The sequence below is a fragment of the Macaca fascicularis genome, chromosome 8 (genome assembly GCF_037993035.2).
Source record: "Macaca fascicularis isolate 582-1 chromosome 8, T2T-MFA8v1.1".
NCBI lineage: Eukaryota > Metazoa > Chordata > Mammalia > Primates > Cercopithecidae > Macaca > Macaca fascicularis.
In genome coordinates this window covers 7,307,141-7,333,644 of record NC_088382.1, presented here as the reverse complement: position 1 = coordinate 7,333,644, position 26,504 = coordinate 7,307,141, and the positions used below count along the sequence as shown (strand labels likewise).

General features: G+C 46.2%; 1 protein-coding gene, 1 long non-coding RNA gene and 1 pseudogene across 6 annotated transcripts in view; 1 reads left to right on the top strand and 2 right to left on the bottom strand.

Moving 5' to 3' along the window:
- The window catches only part of LOC102115048 (uncharacterized), a 275,169-nt gene that overhangs the window by 151,088 nt on the left and 97,577 nt on the right, over window positions 1–26,504 (bottom strand). The gene's annotated exons all lie outside the window — the stretch shown is intronic.
- LOC141407498 (histone-lysine N-methyltransferase SETMAR-like) lies at window positions 1,580–3,279 on the bottom strand (annotated as a pseudogene).
- LOC102115676 (defensin alpha 4) lies at window positions 5,136–23,277 on the top strand. The gene is given in 4 exon segments (XM_005596000.4): window positions 5,136–5,679; window positions 6,269–6,400; window positions 14,032–14,206; window positions 23,156–23,277. Coding segments are annotated over 3 exon segments (366 nt in total). The 5' UTR covers window positions 5,136–5,679; window positions 6,269–6,331.

The following is a 26,504-nucleotide window of genomic DNA, read 5'->3' as shown; positions in this document are numbered from 1 at the left end:
AACCTGACAGCCGCTGATGCTCAAGGGATATTTGCTGACTGAGAGTCTTACATGAGCATCACAGGCTCTCCTTGGCACATGCCTTTGTAAAGCCCTTCCTTTGGGATTTCATGTGAAGCACCTGGGATCTGATCTTTTGGTCCACATCCTTTAAGTAGCTGAAGTCAAGTTTGTTACCAGATGCCACCAATCAGAATTCCCATTGATCATCATTACTGAGTAAAAGAGACTTATTGCTCTCAGAAAATGGTGGCTGAGAGTACTGTTGACCTCTCCACAGACTGGAGATAAAGATACGGCCATCAGGATGCACCCATTGGAGTCTACAGGTGCATGAGATTGTAGCAAGAAGAAGTCCCCAAGACTGTGATTCATCTTGGGGTCCAGCCCTTCCTGCGCAGAAGCAGGATCTGAATGTCTCTGAGGAGGGAAGAGACATGGGCTCCCTCTGTGTACAAATCAGTTGGGTGCAAGATTGGAGGTAAGGGCCTTCAGAAATGGAATTCTGTGTTTACACTGAAATGTGTGTACTTTGGGGAAGACTGAGGCACAGCACAGTGGGACAGAAGAGGTGAAATAGACCACATAGAGCACCGTTGTTGCCCCAACATCGCTTTGATGTTTCTCTGATCTAGCAGTTCCGTCTATGGCCATGTTTCCTACCTACTTGATGGGCCTCTGTATGTGCCATTCATACGTCCAATTGGTATGGATCCTGATAGCCCTCCCTGGGACAGCACAGCCTCCTCAGGGAGGGTGGCAGCAGATGGAAAGGCAAACCTGACTCATAGCACAGAGCATGAGCGAACACATGCAAGACTGAATTTTATAAGGTTAAGTGGGAAAGACACAAGACTCAGAAATCAACAAAGAAATTTTAAATCTACATAAAAATAACTGCACATCAAAAGAACCCTATAGAGAAAGACAAATTCTAAAAATATTTCTAATACATATGACAAAGAGTTAATTTCAAACTATATAAAGAGATGCTACCAGTCAATAAAAATAAATAGGCCAAGAAGGTTTTTTTTTAAAAAAAAAAAAAAAAAAAAAGCACTTCAGGGAAAATAAATGCAAGTGCTTCTTGAGCATTAAATCACCTTGATCCTAATTTACACGAGAAATGCAAACCAAGACTCCACTGTGATGTCAAATTTTGCTTATCACATTGGAAAAGATTTAAAAAGCTCTATAATGCATGTACCAGCTGCTTTCAACCACGAAGACCAGGAAACCCAAATGAACAGTGGATTTCAAAGGTAAGATCATATTTCTCCTAAGTCATGACACAACTAGATGTGGGCAAACAGGAGTGGGTGCAATATCTCAACCATGGCCTCAAGAACCAAGGAGTCTTGTACCTTTCTGCTCCTCCATCCATATGGAGGAATTGTCTTCTTCGTGGTAAAAAGACAGCTGTTTCTGCAAGTCCAAGTGCTTCCACGATCCAAGAAGAAAAAAGGAAGACCACATAAAACAATAATGAGAAAATATAACACAAAATCAGAAATTTATTTCATTATTTTAAAGACTACCCCTATTAGGGATTATCTTTTATTGGTCAGAACAGAGCTTACTGGTCACTGAGCTGCAAGAGAGTCTAAGACATCAAGTATTCCTAGAGGAACATATTGCTGCCTTAAACATAGGCAGGAAGAAAGGGCGATGACAATTGATAAGCATTAGGTTGGTGCAAAAGTAATTGCAGTTTTGGACCATGAATTTCAAATCATTATAACTAGGCTCCAACACATCTTTGTTAATCAAAATAGAAACCATTACAATCAACACATTTTTGCCAAAGAGAAATAAGTTTGTTTATTCCTTTAGCATAAAAATTCATGCTTCGGAATTCAATGAACTCTTGGAAAGCATTATCTGCATCCTGCTGATTATAGAAGCATTTTCCTTGCAAAAAGTTGTCCAGATGCTGAAAGAAGTGGTAGTCGGTTGGCGAGAGGTCAGGTGAATATGGCAGATGAGGCAAAGCTTCCTAGCCCAATTCGTTCAGCATTGGTTGTGCGACATGCCATTGGGCATTGCATTGATAAGAATTGGGTCCTTTCTGTTGACAAATGCCGGCTACAGGCATTGTAGTTTTTGGTGCATATCATGGATTTGCTGAGCATATTTCTCAGATGTAGCGATTTCTCAGAGATTCAGAAAGCTAAGTCAGTAGTGGATCAGACAGGCAGCAGACCACCAAACAGTGACCATGACCTTTTTTTGGTGCAAGTTTGGCTTTGGGAAGTACTTTGGAACTTCCTGTCAGTCCAACCATTGAGCTTGTCTCTGCTGGTTGTCATATAAAATCCACTTTTTGTTGCACATCACAATCCAATCAAGAAATGGTTTGTTGTTGTTTCGTAGAATAAGAGAAGACGACACTTCAAAGGGACGATTTTTTTTTATTTTTTGTCAGCTCTTAAGGCACCCACTTATTTAGCTTTTTCACCTTTCCAATTTGCTTCAAATGTTGCACAACTGCAGAATGGTTGATGTTGAGTTCCTTGGCAACTTGTCGTGTAGTTGTAAGCGAATCAGCTTCAATGACTGTTCTCAATGGGTCGTTGTCAACTTCCAATGGCCAGCCACTATGCTCCTCATCTTCAAGGGTCTCATCTCTTTTGCAGAGCTTCCCGAACCACCACTGCACTGTACGTTCGTTAGTGCAGTGGGTCAGAACGCATTGTCCTGGGCCAAATGCACTGCTGATGTTGAGAGTCATCTCCACTGCCTTACGACCCATTTTGAATTCAAATAACAAAATTGCTGGAATTTGCTTTTTGTCTAGCACCATTTCCATAGTGTAAAATAAATATAAAATAGACAGCAAGTAATAAGTCATTACCAACAAAAACTAAAGTGACCAATGTGCATTAAAATGATCTATAATGTAACCACATTTATTTAAGAATGTATTCCAGTATCAAATGGCAAATTTCAACAGTGCAAAAACCGCAATTATGTTTGCACCAACTAGGGCCTTCTAAAAGAAATTCCACTGGGTGCAGTGATGGTTGGAGTGATTTTTGTTTTTGGTGTATTAAGCAAATATTTAATGAGGACAATGTAGCAATAAATTCAAAATGTTTAAGACATGTTCTTTAACCCAGAATTCTACTTCTAAAGACATATTCGAAAAATACTGTCACTTACAGGCAAACTGATGTCTATAAAATTATATTCATTGCTGTTTAAAATTGTCATGGAAAAGCTTAGAAATACACAAATTACAGTTGACAATATTTCCCAATATAAAAATAGTAAAGTGATGGCATGTGCAAATGCTGGAATAGTATAGGGTATAATTGTAACGCTGAAGTTCAATGTGTTTTGATATACAAAGTGTACAAGACACAGCATTAGAAGGAAAAAGCAAGTGCGGAAGAAAGTGTAAAATTGGGAAGTGGTGGTTTCCAGCAGCAGAGATGCAGGGCTGGGAGAACAGATGGGAGCCTATTACCCTTTCTACCTGTTGTTCCATCTGCATGATTTAAGATTTTATAATTAAAACAATAACAAAGACCCTAGAAAAGGGCTATGGGCATGTCAATTGTTTTGATATTTCTTAAAGGACAAATAGGTTAATGGTACAGATTTTACCTGATCTGTCCAATGACATTTGTTTCTTAAAATTAACCCATCCTTTGGCTTTAGTTTTACTTATTCTTGACCTAGTATCCTAATGAGCTCATTTCACCTGTAGCCTGATTAAGTCGTTTTGTCCTCTTCACACCAGCCCCAGGAGGAGGCTACACACCCTATAACCTCTTCATGAGGGTGGAAATGTCCCTGAATTCTCCAATGGTTTAATTTTCTACTCCATTGGGTTCAGATCTGGGGCTCCAGAAAGTGGCAGGGCCCATCTTCAGAAAATAAGAGGCATTTGTTCCCCAACTTAATGAATGAAACCATGGTTTCTTTACATTTTTCAATATCAAAGAGAAAATATTCAAGTAGATTGTAAACAGAAAAATAAATCAGGGTACTCAGCCTCACTGTCAGCTTGGATCCAGTCCAGACACTAAACATAAAGGCTCAAGCTACGATGAAAGCTGGGAAAACACCGGAACACAAAAGGGACCTGGAGGGCAAGGGCAGCCCTCCCACAACCAATCACATGTTCCACCTCCTCTCACTGCAGCATCTGTCTCAGGCCTTCTCCCAGCAGAGCTATAAATCCAGGCTGGCTTCTCACTCCTGACACATCCGCTCCTGCCATCTCCGTCACAAGGGACACAAGCTCAGGTTTTAGAGCTTCAGGTGAAAGCCACCAGCAAAGTCCTGGTCGTCTGTCCCAGGCTGCTCCTGGGCTGCAGTAGCCTCGTCAGCTCTTGCCTGGAGTGGTTCAGCCTGGGCCTGGAGGGCACCAGGAGAATGGCAGTGAGGAGGTTGAGGGTCGTCATGACTGGGGTGACCTGGAGGAGGGAGAGCAGGCCCAGATCTGAACCCAATGGAGTAGAAAATTAAACCATTGGAGAATTCAGGGACATTTCCACCCTCATGAAGAGGTTATAGGGTGTGTAGCCTCCTCCTGGGGCTGGTGTGAAGAGGACAAAACGACTTAATCAGGCTACAGGTGAAATGAGCTCATTAGGATACTAGGTCAAGAATAAGTAAAACTAAAGCCAAAGGATGGGTTAATTTTAAGAAACAAATGTCATTGGACAGATCAGGTAAAATCTGTACCATTAACCTATTTGTCCTTTAAGAAATATCAAAACAATTGACATGCCCATAGCCCTTTTCTAGGGTCTTTGTTATTGTTTTAATTATAAAATCTTAAATCATGCAGATGGAACAACAGGTAGAAAGGGTAATAGGCTCCCATCTGTTCTCCCAGCCCTGCATCTCTGCTGCTGGAAACCACCACTTCCCAATTTTACACTTTCTTCCACACTTGCTTTTTCCTTCTAATGCTGTGTCTTGTACACTTTGTATATCAAAACACATTGAACTTCAGCGTTACAATTATATCCTATACTATTCCAGCATTTGCACATGCCATCACTTTACTATTTTTATATTGGGAAATATTGTCAACTGTAATTTGTGTATTTCTAAGCTTTTCCATGACAATTTTAAACAGCAATGAATATAATTTTATAGACATCAGTTTGCCTGTGACAGTATTTTTCGAATATGTCTTTAGAAGTAGAATTCTGGGTTAAAGAACATGTCTTAAACATTTTGAATTTATTGCTACATTGTCCTCATTAAATATTTGTTTAATACACTAAAAACAAAAATCACTCCAACCATCACTGCGCCCAGTGGAATTTCTTTTAGAAGGCCCTGGTTGGTGCAAACGTAATTGCAAGTCTGTTTATTGAGTGTCTTTTCTGGGTCCAAGCCAAAAGGGATGATTAGGACCATGATATAATTTCCTGTGTCTCATCTGCTGAAACATTTCCTTCTTAATGTCCGAAAAAGAAAACAAACAGTGCTCTTATTCAATAACTTCAGGCTCCTGCTCTCCCTCCTCCAGGTCACCCCAGCCATGAGGACCCTCACCTTCCTCACTGCCATTCTCCTGGTGCCCCTCTAGGCTCTGGCTTGAGCCACTCTAGGCAAGAGCTGACTAGGCTACAGCCCAGGAGCAGCCTGGGACAGACGACCAGGACTTTGCCATCTACTTCACAGGGGACACAAGCTCAGGTTTTAGAACTTCAGGTGAGAGCCGCCAGCATTGCAGAGCTAGGAGTCTAGAGAGGAAAAACCAGGAGCCTCTAGAATCAGACCCAATAGCTGGCTCTTTCCCTTAGGTGATCACCTCCCCAGGCCTCAATTTCCTCATGTGTAGACTAAAAAGAAAGAACCAGATGATACTCCAGGGATAACTTTTCTCCAAAGATTTTTGATTCTATGACAATTCTGAGAAGCACACTTATTTTATGCTCTGCAGAAACATACTGGGCCATCTGCCCTGCATCATTGGTGAGAGCCCACTCTTGAAGAAATACATTTCACTTGGTCTATTAGAAGAGTTTTAGAAACTAGGAACAGGCCTAAGAGTGTGATCAGATGCCTGGGTGACGGGGCAGGAGTACATAAGGGTGAGCACATGAGAATGGTTCTCTAACCCTGCCTGTGAGCAGCACTGCTGTGTACATTGATTCCTATTGATTAGGCTGATCTTGCTGCTGCCGTGACGTGGCCACCGTGATGAACACAATCAGCCCAGCAGGTAACTGCATGGGGATTCTCTCTACCACTCACATCTGACTCCAGTCCTAATGCTTGATGCTCTGTCTATCCCCAGGCCCAAGGACCCTCTTGAGGTGCTCTTGCAGAATAAGAGATTGTCATCTTCAAGAACGCAACTATGGAACCTGCACCTCCGGTGAGATTCACTACAAATTCTGCTGCCTCTGGGCTTGTGAAACAGAAGAAAGTAAGTTCACATAACTAGCTTCCAGACCTAGAAGATAACTTTCATTATGACTGTACTTGGTCCCCAGCTTCCTTTCCTCATCTCTCATAAAGTACTTGTAGCAAGTTTTGCATTTGCACCACTTTAATGTTTGATATGTGTCTTAGTCAAGACTGTGGGATGCAAGTATTGGAGCCCTAAATTCTATATGTTAAACAAAAGCCAGTTCCAATTCTAGGAAGATTGGAGATGAACAAAGGTTTCAGACACACATTGCTAGGAAAGCTCTAATGATGCTGCTCATCTCCCCATCTACTGCTCTGCCTTTTCACTCTGCCTCATTTTGATTGGGTTCACGCAAAGATAATGCTTATGTGTTCCATAAACCATCATTGTCAGCTTCAAGCATATACAGCCATAACGTTGCTAACCCTCAGGAAAAGCCAGCATGTTCTTTCCAGAAGTATTTGAGTTTCCCTGAGCAGTTCTGGATAGTACATCTGCTTTTTAGACCTGATGTAGTATCAGCTCCACAGGAAAAAACAATTCAATTAAAGTGGAACTGGATGTTACAAAGACGTGATGAGCAGAACAGAAAGCACAGGGGTACCCCACTGGGATATCCTCATTAAGAGTATTTTCCAGCCATATCTACTAAAATCTAGATTTCACACACATAAAGTTGTCTGCACACATAGAAAACGCGCACACACAATTCACTGCCCTGGGTGACAGGCACTCTCTTGGGTTACGTTAAAGCTGCAGAAAATCTGGTTCTGCCTGGAAAATACTGCTTCTAAGACATCAGGAAAAGTGAAGAGAGGGACAAGAGTTCTCCAAGTAACCTGAGTCCCTGCTGGTGCTACAGGGCGCTGAGGTTCTAATTCCCAAAACATCCTACACATCAGTGAGTGAGCAAGAAACCAGGTCTGGGGAAAGGGAATGAACCAGGAGCGCCCTCTGAGATGCGCAGAGTATTTGCCGGGAAGGCCACAGCGCCCCCTGCTGTCCTGCCTCCAACTGCAGCCTCTCCACCAGGCACAGCACATGTGGGGTTTGTACCTTCCTGAGCCTGCCTTCCTCCTCCCCTCCAAGAGGACAGAGTTACTGCCTAACCCCGGTGTACCTGAGGCCAGGCTGACATCTTGCTGGGGTGAGATGTGACCCTTCCTCCTGTCCTCCCTTTCGCTCCCCTGATTCCCACAGACCCTTGAACCGTTGTCCAATGTGTCCTGCAAATGTCCTTTCAGGACATGACTCACCCAGCCCTGAGAGGGAGTCCAGTGTGAGTCCCTCATATTTACTCTGGATGGCGTAGTTGCAGTCAGTGATTTCAAAACACATGTTTGGGGAAAAAAAGAAAACTATATTCAAGTCATGCATACTCTTAGTGGGTGGTCACTGTTAAAATGCTCCAAGGAGTTTGAGTGGGACAGAAAAATTACAGGCTTCAAAGAAAGGAAGGTGTCTCAAGTGGCTTGTTCACCATTTCTGACTAAATCATCTCATGGCCCAGACACTGCCGTGACCACCAACACTAACAACAAATGCCCAGAGCCCAGGAGAAGAATGCAGGTGTTTTCCACGTCCACCCCATGCAGATTCTGAGCAGATCTTGGCCCTAGACTGAGGCTCTGCCTATCTGAAGAGGCAGCTCAGGGGTCCAGGCACCCCTCTGAGACACTGCACGGCTGGGGAACTCAATATAGGCCCCAGGGAAGATACAGTAGGTCTGTGTGTGACAGAGAAATGGTCTGAGCTCTTCCTTTTGTTGAGACAGTGACGGAAACATATTGGGATTCACGGTTTGAAGAGCAGGATCCTTCCTTGGTTTCTAATAACTGCCACTGATTCAAAATCAGGCAGTCATAAGTTACTTTCCATATTGTTCCAAACTGTCATGGGGGCCGAGCTGACTCCATCTCGGGGCATCTGCACTACACCCAGAAGGGCACCAGCTGGTTGCCCAGACCTGGAATCTCGGCTAAAATTTCATCTTGTCACTGAAGTCTTTCTCGATTTCTCAATTTTTAATTGCAACAAGTTCCCCTAGTGGCCCCCATCCCTCTTGTTCTCGTTATTGCTAACTGTGGAATTGTAATAATCTCACCTTCTGTACATTTCACGTACTATCTGTAACATTTCTCTCCCTACAATAGAAGGCGAGCGGCATGTTTTGCTCATCGTTATACCACAGTGCATAGTTAACTGCCTAACACATAGTAGGGGATCGACAAATTCATTATGGATAAATTAATTATAACCAATACCACGTAATTATATAGAATTGTATTATTATCACTAAACCGTATAGGAGAAAACTGAAACCTACTGAGGTAAGGCAGTCCATGTGTCTAGTGCCTGTGATAGCAAACCTTGAAGAAACAAATTAAAAACACTGAAGTCTGAAATGTAGAAAAATATCCTGGGTAAAATGTGGCTTCATGAAGCATCAGGGCTTCAGGAGAAAGGCAGAGATCATTTTGTCTCGGAGTGGCAATAAAGGATTTCATGGTGAAATACGAAGATATTGAAAATGTGAATAGATTAGAAGAAGGGGCAGAGCAGCATATGCAGTGGAGAGAATGGCATCTTGGTCCTCAAACAAAAGCGGCACCCCCCAACTTTTGGCGCTGGGGGCTGTGGCCACTTTAGAGGGTACCCTAGGCCACTGGTGCCTCTCACCAGACATCCTGCCAAGCAAGGGATGCTCAAGTGCAGATGCCATGACCTAGTTAACACAGGCTGTGGCCGGCACTCCCTTGTCCCTTTCAGCATACTGACTTCACTGGGTCCCTCCCATGCAGCCAGCACCTTCTGCTGTGCAGAAGCAGACACATAACCCTGCACTTCCATTGACTCTTCCAACCCAAGACGCTTGGTGTAGCAGGTACTCTCTTGCTGTGACATTTGTTCTGTGAAGTTTCCCTCTCGGAAACCACCCAACATCATTGATCAAGATCTAGGCTCCCACTTCAAGGCAGCGGTGGTGACATAGGAATGGGCACCACAGCATGAGGGTTTAAGGGACTCTCACTGGGCCCATTTCCCCCAAGCCACCAGCCTCCTCAAGCAGCACAGTGGCCTCCTAAAGGCATTCTTATTGAAGCTGTGGCATGGGCTATGAAACCCCAAGGGGACCAAGCTCCTTCTGAGAGTCCTAACTTTCTTAATTCTCTACCCTGTGGCCACCAGTGCCTCATCACAATTAGGCCAGGCCCACCATGGTGAGCACTTTGGTAATCACAGAAGAGTCAGGTTATTTTTCCCTTAGAGATAGTATCATTCACATTTGCTCCAATAATGAGAACTCCTCGTACTGTGGTAAGAGGTCCATCGTCTCAACATCAAATGTTTACTGGACAACAGATTGTGGATGGATAGTAAGCTGTGATCCCTTAAGGACTGATGGCCAGGCACCCAGCAGAGCCACAGTGCTTCAGCAACACCACACCTCCCATCTTGATGTGCAGCTTCCAGCAGAAGCTCCAGTTCTTACTACTTTGAAAGGTAGCTAATGTCTCCCACTCGCCCCTCCCTGGAGGGAGTAGGGATTATTGCTCCAAGACCCAGAAAGGGCACAGACTGAGTCACTAAACAAAGAGAAGCCTTCAGACTAGTGGGCATAGTCTACATTAGCTGATGATCACATGGAAGTATCATTCCCAAATGTAGCCTGTGTTGATGGTGGAGAAAGACTCTGAAGAAATGTTGGTGAAAGCTAACCCCATAATCGATGTCAATATCGGAGCCCTGAGTGATAAGATGCCAGTGCTCTTTATGGTCGATTGTTTGGTATGTTATGTACCTATGGCTTGTGGAGCTACTGTCAGACTCAGGATCCGAAGCCCAAAAGTTGCTAGAACAGGACTGCCCTGGTCAGAACTTGTACTCCAGGCTGGAAAGGTGGGAAGTGCTGGAATCCCATGCTAGAGGGGCTGTGCCTCAAATGCCACCTGACCTCCGTCCAAGGCAGGCAACTCAATCCTGAGATATTGAATGGGTCCAATGGCATAAAGCTTAAACACCAGCAGCCTTCACAATCACAAATAACATTTTAAAGACCGGCAGGTGGCTCATGCCTGTACTCCCAGCACTTTGAGAGGCTGAGGATCACCTGAGGTCAGGAGTTCAAGACAAGCCTGACCAACATGGAGAAACCCAATCTCTACTAAAAATACAAAATTAGCTGGGAATGGTGGTGCACGCTTGTAATCTCAGCTACTCAGGATGCTGAAACAGGAGAATCACTTGAACCCGGGAGGCAGAGATTGCGATGAGCCGAGATCGCACCATTGTACTCCAGCCTGGGCAACAAGAGTGAAACTCCTACTAAAAGAAAAAAAAAAAAAAAGACCAGCAGGTGGCCCTCCCAATGCCAGGTGTGAATTCAAACTAGCTAACAACACCACAGCACAGCACAAACCCAGACTGTAGCTTGCACATTGGAGCCCCACGTGCAGAGACAGCTTCCAAAATCATCACAGGCTCAAGGATATGTACGTGCTCTGATGTATAAGAGTTGTGGACGGAAACGTCCTACACCACTAAGGAAAACACGGCTCAACCTTCTCTGAATGCTTCCCTGAAGACCCACAGGGCTAACAGCCTGTGCAACAGCAGCAGTAAAGCGAATGCCCAGACCCCCACTTCCCTTCGTGGGTGGCCACCTGGGAAGGCCATCCCCATGGGAATGGCCATGGCTTCAGATGACAGCGCCCCTGCCCAAGGGGTTGTCAAGGGAGGCAATGGCCTCGCTGGAAATGGAGACACCAAAGAAACTCGCCTTGACTGTGGGGTCACCAGCAAAGCAACCTTTCCTTACTACTATAGGATACTCCTTACTCCTTACTGCTACGCTCCCTACCCCAGCACATGACGCTGGTGTATGACACATACCCTGACCCTTGCCATACCACTTCCTTAGCTCAGGCTTTGTTGAGTACTCTGCAGATGACCCGATACAATGGTATTTTGTGAGATCACCATTTGTCTTCAGAGTAACCCCATTAGCTATATCTCCAACAGCAAGGAAACCAAAGGAACTAGGTCAGATCGTGGAGCTGCCCTACAAGTTAGCCAAAAAATATGGGCTTCTGAGATGTGTGTGTTAACAACACCACACCCAAATCTAACCAGCTCTCCCAATAATAGTTCTCTCATGTGTTACTGAGGAAATGCCTGTGGATTGGAGTGTTCTGTGCGCAGGAGGGCTGGTCCAGGTTTGACTTCTGCAGGTCACTGGATGTTCCCACAACCATGGGACCTTCCCCACATACACGCCCACCCCTTCTCATTTTCTGTCTATACGCACATCCACTGGGCCCTCACAGGGCACCTACTAATGCCCAAAACCTAAAACCATCTCCTAGTCCCAGTTCCCCAAAGAGCCCTAATTTGTTCCTCTGCTGGGATGAAACCAGAGCCACTTCCTCAAATGGTGAAATTTCTGGGCCTGCTAGAGATCAGGAACTCACTACTTCCTCAGAGTGACAGCGACCCCACTGCTCTGGAACAGCAACCACCCCTAACAAGACCTGAGACACCTCATCCCACCTTAAGATTACTGAAAACACTTTCACTCTTACTCCTAGACAATTATTTAGCCTCCAAGTATCTAATTGCCAAGCAGGAGACAACTATCCCCTCTAGGGCACCCCGTGCTTCCTGTACTTGCTTAACTCAGGAGAATCCAGCAACACCTGACCTGCTTAGCAAGACAAGCCCAGGCGGTATTCAGTCTCACCCAGGTGTTCGCCAACATCTCGGCTTGGCTGAATGGCTTTGATGTGTATTTATGGTTAGACCCCAGGGCCTGCACAGGCTGATTGAAAACAAAATCCCAAACCCTCCTCAGTGTATAGGTTAGCGCTTTTTCCTAGTCTCCTTACAGAGTGTATACTACAGTACACAAGCTGTCCTTTCCTGGTGGCTTTAAATATTCCCTCGGTCCAGGTAGTTCAGCCTCAGCCACCAGTATAGGCACTGTGGGCTCAATTGTCTTAGGAGTCATGGAGATTCCATAGTTGGTTGCTAGTTGGACCTGGCCAGGGCTGATCAAGGTAAATGAGAGGTCCTTCTGGGGATGCCTGTTTGAACCCAAGCTTCACACCAAATTTCTCAGCTGTCCCTGTCACCAGAGTTATTTAATGTACCCGACAGAAAATAACCCTGAAAATTAGGACACCTGAGACCCAAAGACCTATAAATAGGAGAAGTCTTCTCTGGGATGTGCACAGCTGCTCTTGCTGCATAAGACCTGGAACACAGGACTGCTGTCTGCCCTCTCTGCTAGCCCTGCCTAGCCTGAGGATCTATAAGTAGCACAAAATTTAAACCTTCACATTGAGGTTTCAACATTGAACCTGTGCCCCCAATCTGAACTGTGAATCCCGGGCCACCCCAGAGGGAGCCAGCGGGTGAATCCCCTGCTGTGAACATCTGTCTGAATCTCTGGTGGCTGCTGGGGGCATTGGCTACCAGCTAAGTTAACAGAGAAACTCAAGCAGTTTCCTTCTAAACACACATGTCCTACTTGGTATGTCCAATAAAGATGATCATAGCTCTTTAGAATATTCTTTTGAGAGAAGTCTATTCAGGTCATTGGTCTGTTTTCCAATCAGGTTATTTTATTTTATTTTATTTTTTTTTGCTGTTGAATTGTCTGACTTCCTTATGTATTCAGATATTTACCCTTCCTATCATGTAGTGTTTGCAAATATTTTCTCTCATTTCCTGGGTTGCCTTTTCACTCAGGTGATTGTTTCTTTTGCTGTGCAGATGCATTAGTGTTCAAAGCATCTCCACTTCTCTCTTTTCCCCCTTGTTGCCTGTGCCTTTGGTGCCATAGCCAAGAAATCATTACCCACAGCAACACCAAAGCTTTATCTTCATCTGTTCCTCTCATCAATGGTTTCAGGTCTATGTTTAGGTCTTCTAATCATTTTGACTTGATTTCTCTACATGATATAAGATAAAGGTCCAAATATATACATATATCAACTCATAAGGTAGTATACATTACACATATATAATTTTTGTCACTCACACCTAAATAGAGATGGAAATAATACACATTTTAGCCTTAGATGACTGTTTATATCACTGAGCTTGTTTTACCTGTAGCCTGGTGAGGTCATTGTCCTCCCTACCCTGGCCCCTACAGGAGACTCCTCACCCGATAACCTCAAAAACCCCTTCACGAGGGTGATAATGACTTCAAAGCCTGCAATGAAAAACCACTGGGTCCAGGTCTAGACTTCCAGAGAAGAGTAGAGCCCATCTTCACAAAGTAAGAGGCATTTGTTCCCTGAATTCATTGAATGAAAGCACTCTTTCTTTTCATAGTGTAAGAGAAAATATTTAGGCAGCTGAAAGCAGGAAAACATGGCAGGGTCCTCAACACCATCATCAACATCAACCTAGCACAGACACTCAACATAGAGATGCATGCTAGAATGAAAGCTGGGAGAGCAGAGAAGGAAAGGAGGGACATTGAGGCCAATGGATACCCACACCCTCCCCAAAGAAATGTCCACCTCCTCTCACTGAGAAGGTTCGAGAAGGTTTCTTGTCTCTGAGCGTTCTCCCAGCTATAACTCTAGGCAGGCTCCTCCCTCCTCACACATCTGCTCCTGCTCTCCCTCCTCCAGGTGACCCCAGCCATGAGGACCCTTGCTCTCCTTGCTGCCATTCTCCTGGTGGCCCTGCAGGCTCAGGCGGAGTCACTCCAGGCAAGAGCTGCAACCCAGGAGCAGCCTAGAGCCGATGATCAGGAAGTGGTTGACTCCTTTGCATGGGACGAAAGCGCCACTCTTCAGGTTTCAGGTGAGAGAGGCCAGTATGCAGAGCTGCAGAGTCTAGAGGGACAGATGGGAGATAGAGTCTGGAATGGAGTCTCAATGGCCCATGTCACTTAGGTGACTTCACTTAGCATCTCTGAGCCTTGATTTTCTCATCTGTAAACTGAGTAGAGAGTCAAATAAATCTAAGAGATTTTCTTCTCCCAAAACTTCATTCCAAGATATGTCTGTGAAATTCACTATGTTTAAAATACAGAGAGACATACTAACTAGTTCGTTCTGGATCTAAACAAGTAGACTTAACTATTGGGAGAATATTTTACTCTGTCTATAGAGAATCTTTTAAAGACTGAGGATGGGCCTAACAGTGTGTTCAGGTGTGTGTGGGTGATGGGGCCGGAGCACAAAAATCAAAGCAAATGAGAGTGAGTCTCAAATCCTGTGAGACCAGCACTGCTCTGTGTATTTATTCCTATTGACGGAGGTTGTTCATGCTACCGGCCCTAATGCAGCCAACATCACCCATCAGTCAGCATGTGACTTCTCCAAGATTCCCTTTACTACCCACTGTTGACCTTAGTGCTCAATTTCGGATGCTCTCTCTGTGTCTATAGGTTCAACGAGGGGCTTGCCCTGCACCTGCAGGCGAGACTCCTGCCGTCCTGGAGAACAGCGAAGAGGGACTTGCAGTGCTCCTGGAGTACGCTACCCGTACTGCTGCCGCTGAGCTTGCGGAAGAGAGAAAAACGAGCTCGTAATTTGCCTTCAGAGCTTCAGGGAATTGCTGTTACTCCTATACCTGGTCCTCAGTTTCCTTTCCTCTTCCCAAATAAATGCCTTCTGATAAGACTTCTGTGTTTACACCTCTTTAATGTGTGATATGTTTCTGTGTCAACACATTTGGGATACACGTACCAGAAACCTAAATAAAATTTTTGAACAAACTAAAATTCAAATTTGTAGGAATTTCAAGCAGGAATTTGAGCTTCAAACCTCAGTTGAAATGAAGGTCCAGTGTCACCACCGATCTCCCCATCCACTGCTCTGCCTTTTCACTCTGCCTCATTTTCATCGGATCCATTGTGTGCTGGTCAAACACTCAGGGTCAGCTTAAAGTTTATGCAGTCACAGAATTGTTACTTCTCCAGGAAAACCAGCATCGTCTGTGCTAAAGAATTGGAGTTTTATTGAACGTGTCCAGGTCACACATTTGCCTTTTAAGACATAGGGTTACAGGAGATCCACTGAAACAACTTTAATTAAAAGGGAAATGGGTTGTTAGCAAAGGCGGGATGCATGGAACAGAAAGCACAGCAGCCCACACCAGGATGTCCTCATTTAGAACACCCTCCAGCCACGTCTACTAAGACCTGGATTTCACTCCCATAAAGTCGTCTCCACACCCAGAAAACCCACACGCACAAATGCTCCACTGCACTTTGCAACGTGCACTCTCTTGGGTTGCCTGAAAGCTGCTGAGAACCTGATTCTACTTGGAAAATACAACTTCGGAGGGGAAAAGAGAAGAGAGGAAATAAATTTCATCAGGACCTTGGCGGCCCTGTTGTTGCTGCAGGGCACTGAGGCTCTGATACCCAAAACATTCAGCACATCAGTGAGTGAGCAAGAAAGCAGGTCTGGGGAAAGGGAATGAACCAGGGGTGCCCTCTGAGATGCTCAGAGCATTTGCCGGGAAGGCCACAGCGCCCCCTGCTGTCCTGCCTCCAACTGCAGCCTCCCCACCAGGCATAGCACACGTAGGATCCGCACCTTCCTGAGCCTATCTTCCTCCTCCCCTCCAAGACGAAAGGGTCACTACCTAATCCCGGTGTCCCTGAGGGCCAGGCTGACATCTTGCTGTGACATGACCTTTCCTCCTGTCTGTTCTCCCTTTCCCTCCCCTGATTCCCACTGACCCTTGAACCCTTGTCCAATATGTCCTACAAATGGCCTTTCGGGACATGACCACTTTCAGTAATCCAGCGTGAGCCCCTCGTATTTTCTCTGCATCTGGTAGTTGTAGTTGGCGAATTTAAAACACACGTTTGAAAAAGAAACTATATTCAAGCCATGGCTACTCATAGCTGGTGGGTCACTGGTAAAATGACGCAAGGAGTTTGAGTGGGACAGAGAGGTTACAGCCTTCAATAAAGGAACGTGTCTCTAGTGGGTTATTCACCATTCCAGACTAAGACATCTCATGGCCCAGACACTGCTGTGACCACCAACATCAACCACAAATGCCCAGAGCCCAGGAGAAGGGAGCAGGTGTTCCCCACGTCCACCCCATGCAGATTCTGAGCATGTTTAGCCCCACATTGAGGCTCTGCCTGTCTGAAGAGGCAGCTCAGCGGTCCACACACCCCACTGAGATGCTGCACAGCTAGAGAACCCAATATAGATCCAAGGGAGGACACAGTGGGTCTGACAGAGAAATGGTCCCGGCTTTTCCCCTTGTTTAGACAGTGACAGTGATGGACTCAATATGATTCAGAGTGTGAAGACTGTGCACCCTTCTTTGGTTTCTGGTTCACTATCACTGATTCAAAGTCCTCCGGTCATGAACTAACTCTGTCATGTGGGCCTAAACTGTCACGTGGGCCAGGCTGACTCCATCTCAGGGCATCTGCACTTCACCAAGAATTCCGCCTGACTTGCTCCCTAGCTCTGGGGTCTCAGCTAAAACTTCACTTTGTCACTGTGTTCTTCCTCAATTTGTCACTTTTAAATTGCAACAAGTTCCCCCTGGTGACCTCCATCCCTCTGGTTCTCTCTATGGCTAACTTCAGAATTATAACCATCGCACCTTCTATACACTTCACTGACTCTTTGTAACATCTGTCTTCTTATGCTAGAAGGAAAACTGCATGTTATGCTCATCGTACCACAGTGCATAGATGAGTGCCTGACACATCACAGGGGATCAATAAATTCATCATGAGTGAATTAATTAACCATCTCTAACATCACATATTATTATAAAATCACATTGTTATTACTAAACTGTCTAGAATAAACCTGAAAACTACAGAGTTAAGACAGTCCTTGTTTCTAGTTTCTGTCATAGCATACCTTTAAGAAACAAATGAAAAACATTAAAGGCAGAAATACAGAAAAATATCTTGGGCAAAATGTGGCTTCGTGAAGCATTAGGACTTTAGAAGAAAAAAGGGACTATTTTGGCTTGCAGTGGCAATAAAAAATTGTATGGTTAAGCATAAAGATATTTAAAACATGGAGACACTTAACAAAGGAGTAGAGCAGCATGTTCAATGGAGAGAATAGCATTAGGTTAAGAGATAGGCAGGAGGAGGTCAATCTCCACTGAAATGAGAGAAATTGCTGTTGCAACAGAGAAGGATGGAGTAGAATTCGGGCCTCTTTGCTTAGAAGCCTGCAACAATCCAAGGGAAAGAGCCAGACGAGGACGGAGCGTCCCTGCTCCTCTGTTGGATAAAGGCACACTGGGAGCACCAATGTGGCGTCTGCTCCTGCGGTCTAGGGTGGGCGATGACTGCTGCAAACTCTGGGACAGAGAATTCAGGGAGAGGAGTGAGGGTCTCCAAACAGGGCAACTCGCTCAGCCTTGGATGAGATCCAGAACTGTTCCCCAGGATGCAGGCACAGTCTAGGTTCACTGATGATGTACAAGAGATTTCCTACCTTGAGCCACTCATACGGTAGGACAATAAAAGAGCAAGTCAGATGCCTCATCCCTATAAATGTAATTATGCAAGGGTATAGCAGCCACGTCTCTGTAGGAGGATAAAAGCCTAACTCCAATAAGCACAAATTAGCCAACACAGATGGCCCAATCACACTGGGCAACTTCCCTCCTAACGACCTCCAGAACTATCCCGCTAGCTCCCCGCAGGGCTGAAATTCTCCTGCCTTTGGCTTTAGGAGAGTGTAGGGCAACCGTTTTCCCTATTGCAACATTTTGACTTCTATTGCAACGGTCTTCAATAAATGCTTCCTTGCATTTCTGAAACATCCGCATGAAATTTTATTTTACAATAAAAGACATAGGTTATTTTTTCTGTTTCTCGTTTGATTTTTCTGAACTCTGCTTACAAGAAAAAGCAGAATGTTATGGATGGAAAAAGGATTTGTTCCCTTTTCTGAATATGTGTATTTTTTTCTTTGCTGCTGAAAGCCAAATAGCTCATTAAGAATCCTGGAAAAAGAGTTCACTCTGGTGTTACCTGACAGGTCACCCTCCCAATCTCTCACTACTTTTACCTTTGAATAACAGCGACCCTCAGTAATCTTTGTTCCAACAATCTTTGTTTCACCCACTAGACACCCACTAATTCTGCCAGGGCCTGGAATTCCTCTAGCTCTGAACATCAACCAAGAAGCTCCCTATCCCTGATCTCATTCGCTGTCCTTCCAGCCTCTCATGTAGCCGTCCCTCCCTCACTGCTGATCAGCCTCGATAAGGCTGTTCTCGGCTGGGCACAATGGCTCATGCCTGTAATCCCAGCACTTTGGGAGGCCAAGGCGGGTGGATCACCTGAGGTCAGGAGTTGAAGACAAGATTGGCCAACATGGTGAAACCTCATCTCAACTGAAAAAAAAAAAAAAATTCAAAAATTAGCCTGGCATGGTGGCAGGAGCCTGTAATGCCAGCTACTTGGGAGGCTGAGTCATGAGAATGGCTTGAACCTAGGAGACAGAGGTTGCAGTAAGCCGAGATCACACCTTTGCACTTTAGCCTGGGCGACAGAGCAAGATTCCGTCAAAAAAAAAAAAAAAAAAAAGGCTGTTCTCCTATGGGGCTGTGCATCAAATATTTTACCTGGGAGCCTGATGCCCAGGCTGCACCCGGCACACTGGTCCTCTGCTCTCATCTCCTGTCCTTGTGCACTGCACTGTGTTTGCATCAGGTTCTCTGAGTTTGGTAGTTTGGATGTTTTTCAGTCATCTTAGTTGGGTCTTGAATTCAAATGTCAGAAACCACAATGAGCTAAGTTAACATTTTGACTCCCATATCTTGAAATATTCCACAGATTACCTCAAGGCCTCTAGTCAACAGCACAGCCATTGTGGAGAAGACACCAGCCTTTGAGCCAGGTGGACAGAGACCCAAGGTAGCCACCAAAACAAGACACACAGACCTCACACCCAGCTTAACTCCTGCATGCCTCCCATCTGAAGTCCCCCTTTTTAAACTCTTGCCTTCTCCCCAAAACCTTGAAATGGTTGCTTTGATATGAATCCAGCCATTTCTCCCTTACTAGTTTTGGTTAATAAAGTCGCTCTCTTTCTACCACACCTCCGTCCAGTTATCACTGCTGCAAGTGGCGAGCCGCGGGACCTGTGTTCAGTGACAGGTCCTCATAAGGTGGAAGGAATGACAAGGTGCTCTGGGGTCGCTTCTACAAGGGCATGAATCCCATTCAGGAGGACCGTGCCCTCCTGATCTGATCACTGGATAAAGCCCACACCTCTTGATGCTATCACCTTGGGGTTTAAGATGTAAACATACGGATTTCAGAGGGACGAAAATATTCAGGCCACAGCACCATCCCATACTGAAGAAGTGAAAGATATCAGTTAATTAGTAGCTGATCCCAGAAAAGAACATAGCACTAAGTCAGGATTATTTTACTTGTCAAAATATCACCCAGACTAGATTCAAGAGGAGAGAAGATAAACCTTCCTTTCTTTGGGAAGAGCCACAGATGTAGGATGTAGGGGCCATATTTTTAAAGCTGCTCAATGGACTTATTCTCTCATAGTGTACTGTAAAATGCAACAACACCAGACACAAAGACAGCCTGAGAGGAGCTGGGAAAGACATTCAAAGGGCAGGGACTCGGACCTCCTGCCTGTGGCAGCTGGATCTGCAGGTCCAGGAGTTGCTGTGTGGCACAGGCAGCACCAGGACCCTCCCTACAGGACAGTGGACAAAGGACTGAGGGGAGGGACAGGGTGGTGCACTCTGAAGAGCTGGGAGGTGGCCAGTCCTCAGAGCTCACTCCCACGCAGCTCCCGCCCTGCCCCATGCTAACGTGCACCCTGTGTTCCACGACTGCCCTTCCCTACCGGGTCAAAACCACGTACCAAAACCCTGACCAAGGTCCACACACCCTGTGTCTGCTGGGGCCCCTGGACACCCTCAGCATGTGTGGGAATATACTTGCTGCTCCTGGAGGCCTCTCTCCTCTCACACCCACACCTGCACCCCCACTCACAGCTTCCCCAGAACATGGTGTCAAGGTTCTGATGGTGTTCAGGTTGATGGTGTCAAGGCTCTTATTAAGTGTCCAGACTTGCTTAAATATTCCCTGGAAATTCAAGAGCATGAGGATGAGAGAAGAGTTTCAGCCACGTCTACTCTGCCTGGGAGTCAACACTGGTGAAAAGAATGGGAAACTCAGGCTGGGGAGATCATGTATGGACACAGAAGCGAAAGTGTTGCAAAGATTTTTAGACAAAACACTGTTTTTTTGCTTAAACCCAGAGTTCTGCCAAGGTTCTGATGCAGCCCAGAAAGAAAATGAAAGAGACCGCAGGAGATGAGCCCCTCTCTTCTAATTTGGGTTGGAGTTTGAGAGTCACGTGGGCGAGGAGGAGGTAAAGCACAGGTGCAACCTCAGCACAGACTGAGAACCTGATGGGCCCTGGGCTGCCAAGTCCGCCCCTGCCATGGAGTAGCGCCCCCCAGCCAGCAGTTACCACCCCTCCAGTCGTGCATGGGAGGGAATGACCTCAGGACACTGAGTTGGGGATGGAAAAGGCAGAACCAGCAGCCACCACTGACTCGGGCCACCTGCAGCGCATCTGTTCTCTTTGACCTCCTGAAACCACTCCGGGTGCTGCTGGTGAGGCCGCCACGTGGGCCAGGCCACACGCCTGCTGCAGGACTGCTGCACCTGCTCCCCCTTTTCCTGGACCCATCCAGGTTTCTACAGGACTCCCCCAGCCCCTCCTGGCCTCTGTTCTGATGCTCTCCCCACAACGAGGCTGCCATGGTGACACTACTGAGCAGCACTCTGCCCCCAACACCGCGTCACCTGGGCACTCCAGGTCCCCTCAATGTTATCCTTTTACTGTGTGTAATAACCACTGGCTGCATAGTGTATCATATCCATCATAACTTTGCCTATTGTTTGTCTTCTCCACTAAAATATAAGATGGAAACAGTGCTTGCCACTCTCTGGTGCTGGAATACAAGTAGAGCAGCCACCAGACTGTCCTCCAGGACCATCAAGGTCCTGATCCCAGATACGGTCCAGTTAACAGAGGGCATGCAAAGGCCCAGGGCACAACATTTTGCAGCAGGAGACTTGGCCAATGCATTCTGCTCATTCCCATCACAGAGGGGTCATAGTCTGTGTTAGCTTTGACTTTGGAAGGGACCCAGTACACATTTACCAAATTGCACTCAGGCTGTCTCAGTAAGCCAGTTACTGCCCGTAACTCGTGCCCCCAGGACTCCCTGTGATTCAGCGTGAACTCCTGTACCCTGTGGCACTACATTGATAGCATTTTGCTCAGAAGCCCCTAGAAGAAGGAAGTGAAAACCACGCTGGTCGTTTTAGTGGCTTCCTCCAAGACCATGGCTGGGCCACAACCCACACAAAGTTCAGGCCCAATGCTGCTGTAAAGATTCTAGAAATCACCTGGTTCTCAGTGGGCCACCAAATTCCCCTTGCAGATAAAACCCAAGTCTTCACCATTAGGGTGCCAGCCACTTTGTGGCAAGCCCTGCACATACTGGGACATTCTGCCTGCACCTACACCCCACTTGTCCGTTCTGCTGAGGCCCACAGATGCCATCATGCAGAAGCCCTCCACGTCTTACTGGGGCCACAGCAGGATACAGCATGCAGCTGGCTCAGCAAGTGGTCTCCCAGGCCGTGCCCAGGTCCCGGGTTCTGAGTTTCACATAGAGGCCCTCAGTACCACCAACCATGACTCCCAGAGCCTCTGGACAAAGCACACCCATCCTGGCTATGGGCTTCTGCAGGCATAAACTTCCTGGCAGCTGCAGCTCAATATCCCCAGTTAAAAAGGTGGCTACCACTACACACAACGCCCGTATAGAAACAGGCACTACGGGACAGGTTCTGGTGCTGCTGTGTCCCCAGACTCCAGTCATGCCCCACGTCTGATTCCTCCTGACAGTGGCTACTCATGTCTCCCTGGGAAAATGGGAACAGCACCTGTAGGACAGGCCAAACCTGGCACCTGGGTCCTTTCAAGTGACAGAAAGCTGAGGCCATGGTTTCCCTAACTCAGCTCCCTCCTACAAGCAGAGAGAAATAGCAGCAGCGACTCTATTGCCCGAACAATTGGTGACCTGATGAGGCCATGGGAAGAGTTGGACATGGCGAGTCCACATACCTCAGGGAAGGCAGTGCTGCCCTGCCGGCCGGGAGCCGGCTGGCCAGCAACCACCTCCCACATTTATCACAGCAGGGCCTACATAGGAGGGGAGGGTGTGCTGAGCCCAGTCATAGAGCTGGCGGTGCCAGTTGCAGGGGAGGTTACTGTGGCCATAACCCCACCATGGATCATGTTTTTACAGATTCCTGGGCTGTGCCCAATGTATTGTGAGTGCCCTGGAGCCAATGCCTCTGGAATGGCCTCTGTAGCGTGCACCTGTTTGGGTCAAATTAGGGGAGGCTCCAGTCCTCCTACAGGCGATTTATGCCTCATGCATTCAGAACCAACATGCCCAGGCTATTTTTCACGACTCAAAGGGTGAGGCATCCACAGTGAGACTACTGCTATCTTTGGCCTCCACACTGAGCCTGCTGACAGCCCCTAATGTCCTGTCCCAGGAGGTTAGGGGTCAGATGCACCTCTCAGGGCCTGGGTGAGATCCTCTTTTTTTTACAAGCTACCGGCCCCTATGCAGCCAACATCACCTGTCAGCCAGCATGTGACTTCTCCAAGATTCCCTTTACCACCCACTGTTGACCTTGGTGCTCAATTTTTCCTGCTTTCTCTGTGTTCCCAGGCTCAACAAGGGGCTTGGTCTGTTCTTGCAGATTAGTATTCTGCCAGTGAACAGAACTTCGTGTTGGGAACTGCGTCATCGGTGGTATCAGCTTCACATACTGCTGCTCGCTTGTAGATTAACGTTCTACTGTCCAAGAGAATGTCATGGGGGGAAAGTCATCATCGGTGGTGTGAGCTTCACATGCTTCTGCAGCTGAGCTTGCAGAACAGAGAAAAATAAGTTCATAATTTGCTTTGAGAGCTACAGGAAATGGTTGTTTCTCCTATACTTTGTCCTTAACATCTTTCTCGATCCTAAATAAATATCTTGTAACAAGATTTCTTTGTTTACACCCTCTTTAAAGTTTGAAATGTGTGTGTGTCAAGACACTAGAAAGCAACTGCCAGGATCCTACATTAAGATTTTGGACAAATTAAAATTCCAAAATCTAGAATTTTTAAGGAGCCATGGCTTCAGACACAAATTGAAACGAAGGCACAAATGATGCTGCTGATCTCACCATCCACTGCTCTGTCTTTCCACTCTGCCTCATTTTGAATGGATTCACTCTCAAAGACAAGTCTTTTATGCTAGGCAAAAGAAACAATGTCAGCTTCCAGCTTAGCTACTCACAACCTCACTATTTCTTGGGAAAAACCACCATCGTCTGTGTCAAAATATTGGAGTTTTATTGAACGTGTCCAGGTCACACATTTGCCTTTTAAGACACAGGGTTACAGGAGATCCACTGAAACAACTTTAATTAAGAGGGAAATGAGTTGTTGGCAAAGGCAGGATGCATGGAACAGAAAGCACGGCAGCCCACACCAGGGTGTCCTTATTTAGAGCACCCTCCAGCCACGTCTACTAAGACCTGGATTTCACTCCCATAAAGTCGTCTTCACACCCAGAAAACCCACACGCACAAATGCTCCACTGCACTTTGCAACGTGCACTCTCTTGGGTTGCCTGAAAGCTGCTGAGAACCTGATTCTTCTTGGAAAATACAGCTTCAAAGGGACAATGGGAAAAATGAAGAAAGGAAAAACATTTCATCAGAAGCCTTCCGTTCTTGTTGTTGCTGCAGGGCGCTGAGGCTCTGATAACCAAAACATCCTGCACATCAGTGAGAGAGCAAGAAACCAGGTCTGGGGAAAGGGAATGGACCAGGAGCGCCCTCTGAGATGCTCAGAGCATTTGCCGGGAAGGCCACAGCGCCCCCTGCTGTCCTGCCTCCTACTGCAGCCTCCCCACCAGGCCCAGCACATGTGGGGTCTGTACCTTCCTGAGCCTGCCTTCCTCCTCCCCTCCAAGAGGACAGGGTACCTGCCTAACCCTGAGAGCCAGGGTGTCCCTGAGAGCCAGGCTGACATCTTGCTGGGGTGTGATGTGACCCTTCCTCCTGTCTCTCCTCTCTGTCCCTCCCCGAGAAACCCACTGTAGCTTTAACAATAGTTGAGGATGTCTTGCCAACGGCCTATGAGGACATGACCACAAAGCCCCAAGGACAAGTCCAGCTTGAGCCACAGATTTCTTATATTTTGGATCTAGCAGTTCCAGTTTATGAATTTACTACACATGCTGGAAAAAAATAACATGTCTGTTCAAGCCATGGTGCCTCTTATCTGGAGGGTCATTCATAGAATGCCCCCAAGACTTCCAAGAGTGACAGAGAAACTACAGTTTGCAAAGAAAGGGACAGTGGTTCTAGTAGGATCATTCCCCATTCTTGACCAAAACAATCTGATGGGCCAAGACACAGCTGTGACCACCAACACCAACCTCCCACAATGCCCAGAGCCCAGGAGAAGGAAGCAGATGTTCTCCACGTCTACCCCATGCAGATTCTGAGCAGGTCTCAGTCCCAGACTGAGGCTCTGCTTGTCTGAAGAGGCAGCTCAGGGGTCCAGGCACCCCACTGAGACACTGCACAGCTGGGAAACCCAATACAGGTCCCAGGGAGGACATGGTGGGTCTGTGATTGACAAAGAAAAGGTCCAAAGTCTTCCCCTTGTATCAAAGGTGAAGGTGACATTTTGGGTTTCAGGATGTGAAAGGCAGACGGTCTTCCTTGGATTCCTGTAACTGCCACTGACTTGAAGTCATGCGGTTCTTGCTGTAACTCTGCATATTCCTGCTAACAGTCCACTGAGTTGGGCTGACTCCATCACGCGGTTTCTGTACTTCACCCAAAAGTCCACCTGGCTTGCGCCCTAGATCCTGGGGTCTCTGCTAGAACTTCCCTTCATCACTAAGGGCTTTGCTGATTTCTTAATTTTAAATTGCAACTAGTTCCCCTAACGACCTCTATCCCCCTCTTCTCTTTATTTTTAACTGTAGAATTGTAAGCTATCTCACATTCGGTGCATTTCATTTACTCTCTGAACGCTGGTCTCCCAACACTGGGAGGGAAGGTGCATGTTTTCCTCATCATCTTACCACAGCGCATAGATGACCACCTCATACATTGCACATGATCAGTAAATTAATTTCAAATACATTAATTAATTCTACTCAAAATTTATATTAATACAAATTTGCATTGTTGTTCCTAAACAGCTTACAAAAAAATACTGAAGCCTACAGAGGTAAAGCAGCCTGTGTGTCTAGTCCATGTGACAGCATTCCTTAAAAAAGCTAATTAAAACTAATTAAAAAGATTAAAATATAGGAGACTATGATGGGTAAAATGTGGTTTAATGAAGCATTAGGACTTTTGGAAGAAGGAAAAGACCATTCTGTCTTGGAATGCCAAGGATAGATTTCATGGTGAATCTTAAACTGAAACATAAAGATGTTCAAACTTTCAATAGATTAAAAGAATGATTAGCACAGAAATTTAGGTAGAGAACATAGAATCAGAGCAAGAGCTATGCAGGAGGAGGTCCACCTCCATTGAATTAAGAGGAATTGCTGTTGGCAACAGAGAAGGTTGGAGGAGATTTCAGGCTGGTGTGCTGAGAAGCATCCATCAATCCAACGGAAAGGGCCAGACGAGGACGGAGCCTCCCTGCTCCTCTGTTGGATAAAGGCACACTGGGAGCACCACACGTGGCTTCTGCTCCTGCGGTGTAGGGTGGATGATGACTGCTGCAAACTCTGGGACAGAGAATTCAGGGACAGGTGTGAGGGTCTCAAACAACCAGGGCAACTTGCTCGGCCTCAAGTGAGACCCAAAAACGTTCATTTGAATGCACTCTGTTTACTGATGACGTACAAGACATTGTCTACCTTAAATCACTTCAGTGATAGAACAGTAAAGAGTAAGTCAGATGCCTCATCCCTATAAATGTAATTACCCATGGGGATAGCAGCCATGTCTCTGTGGGAGGATAGGGGCCTATCTCCTAATAAATTAGCAAACACA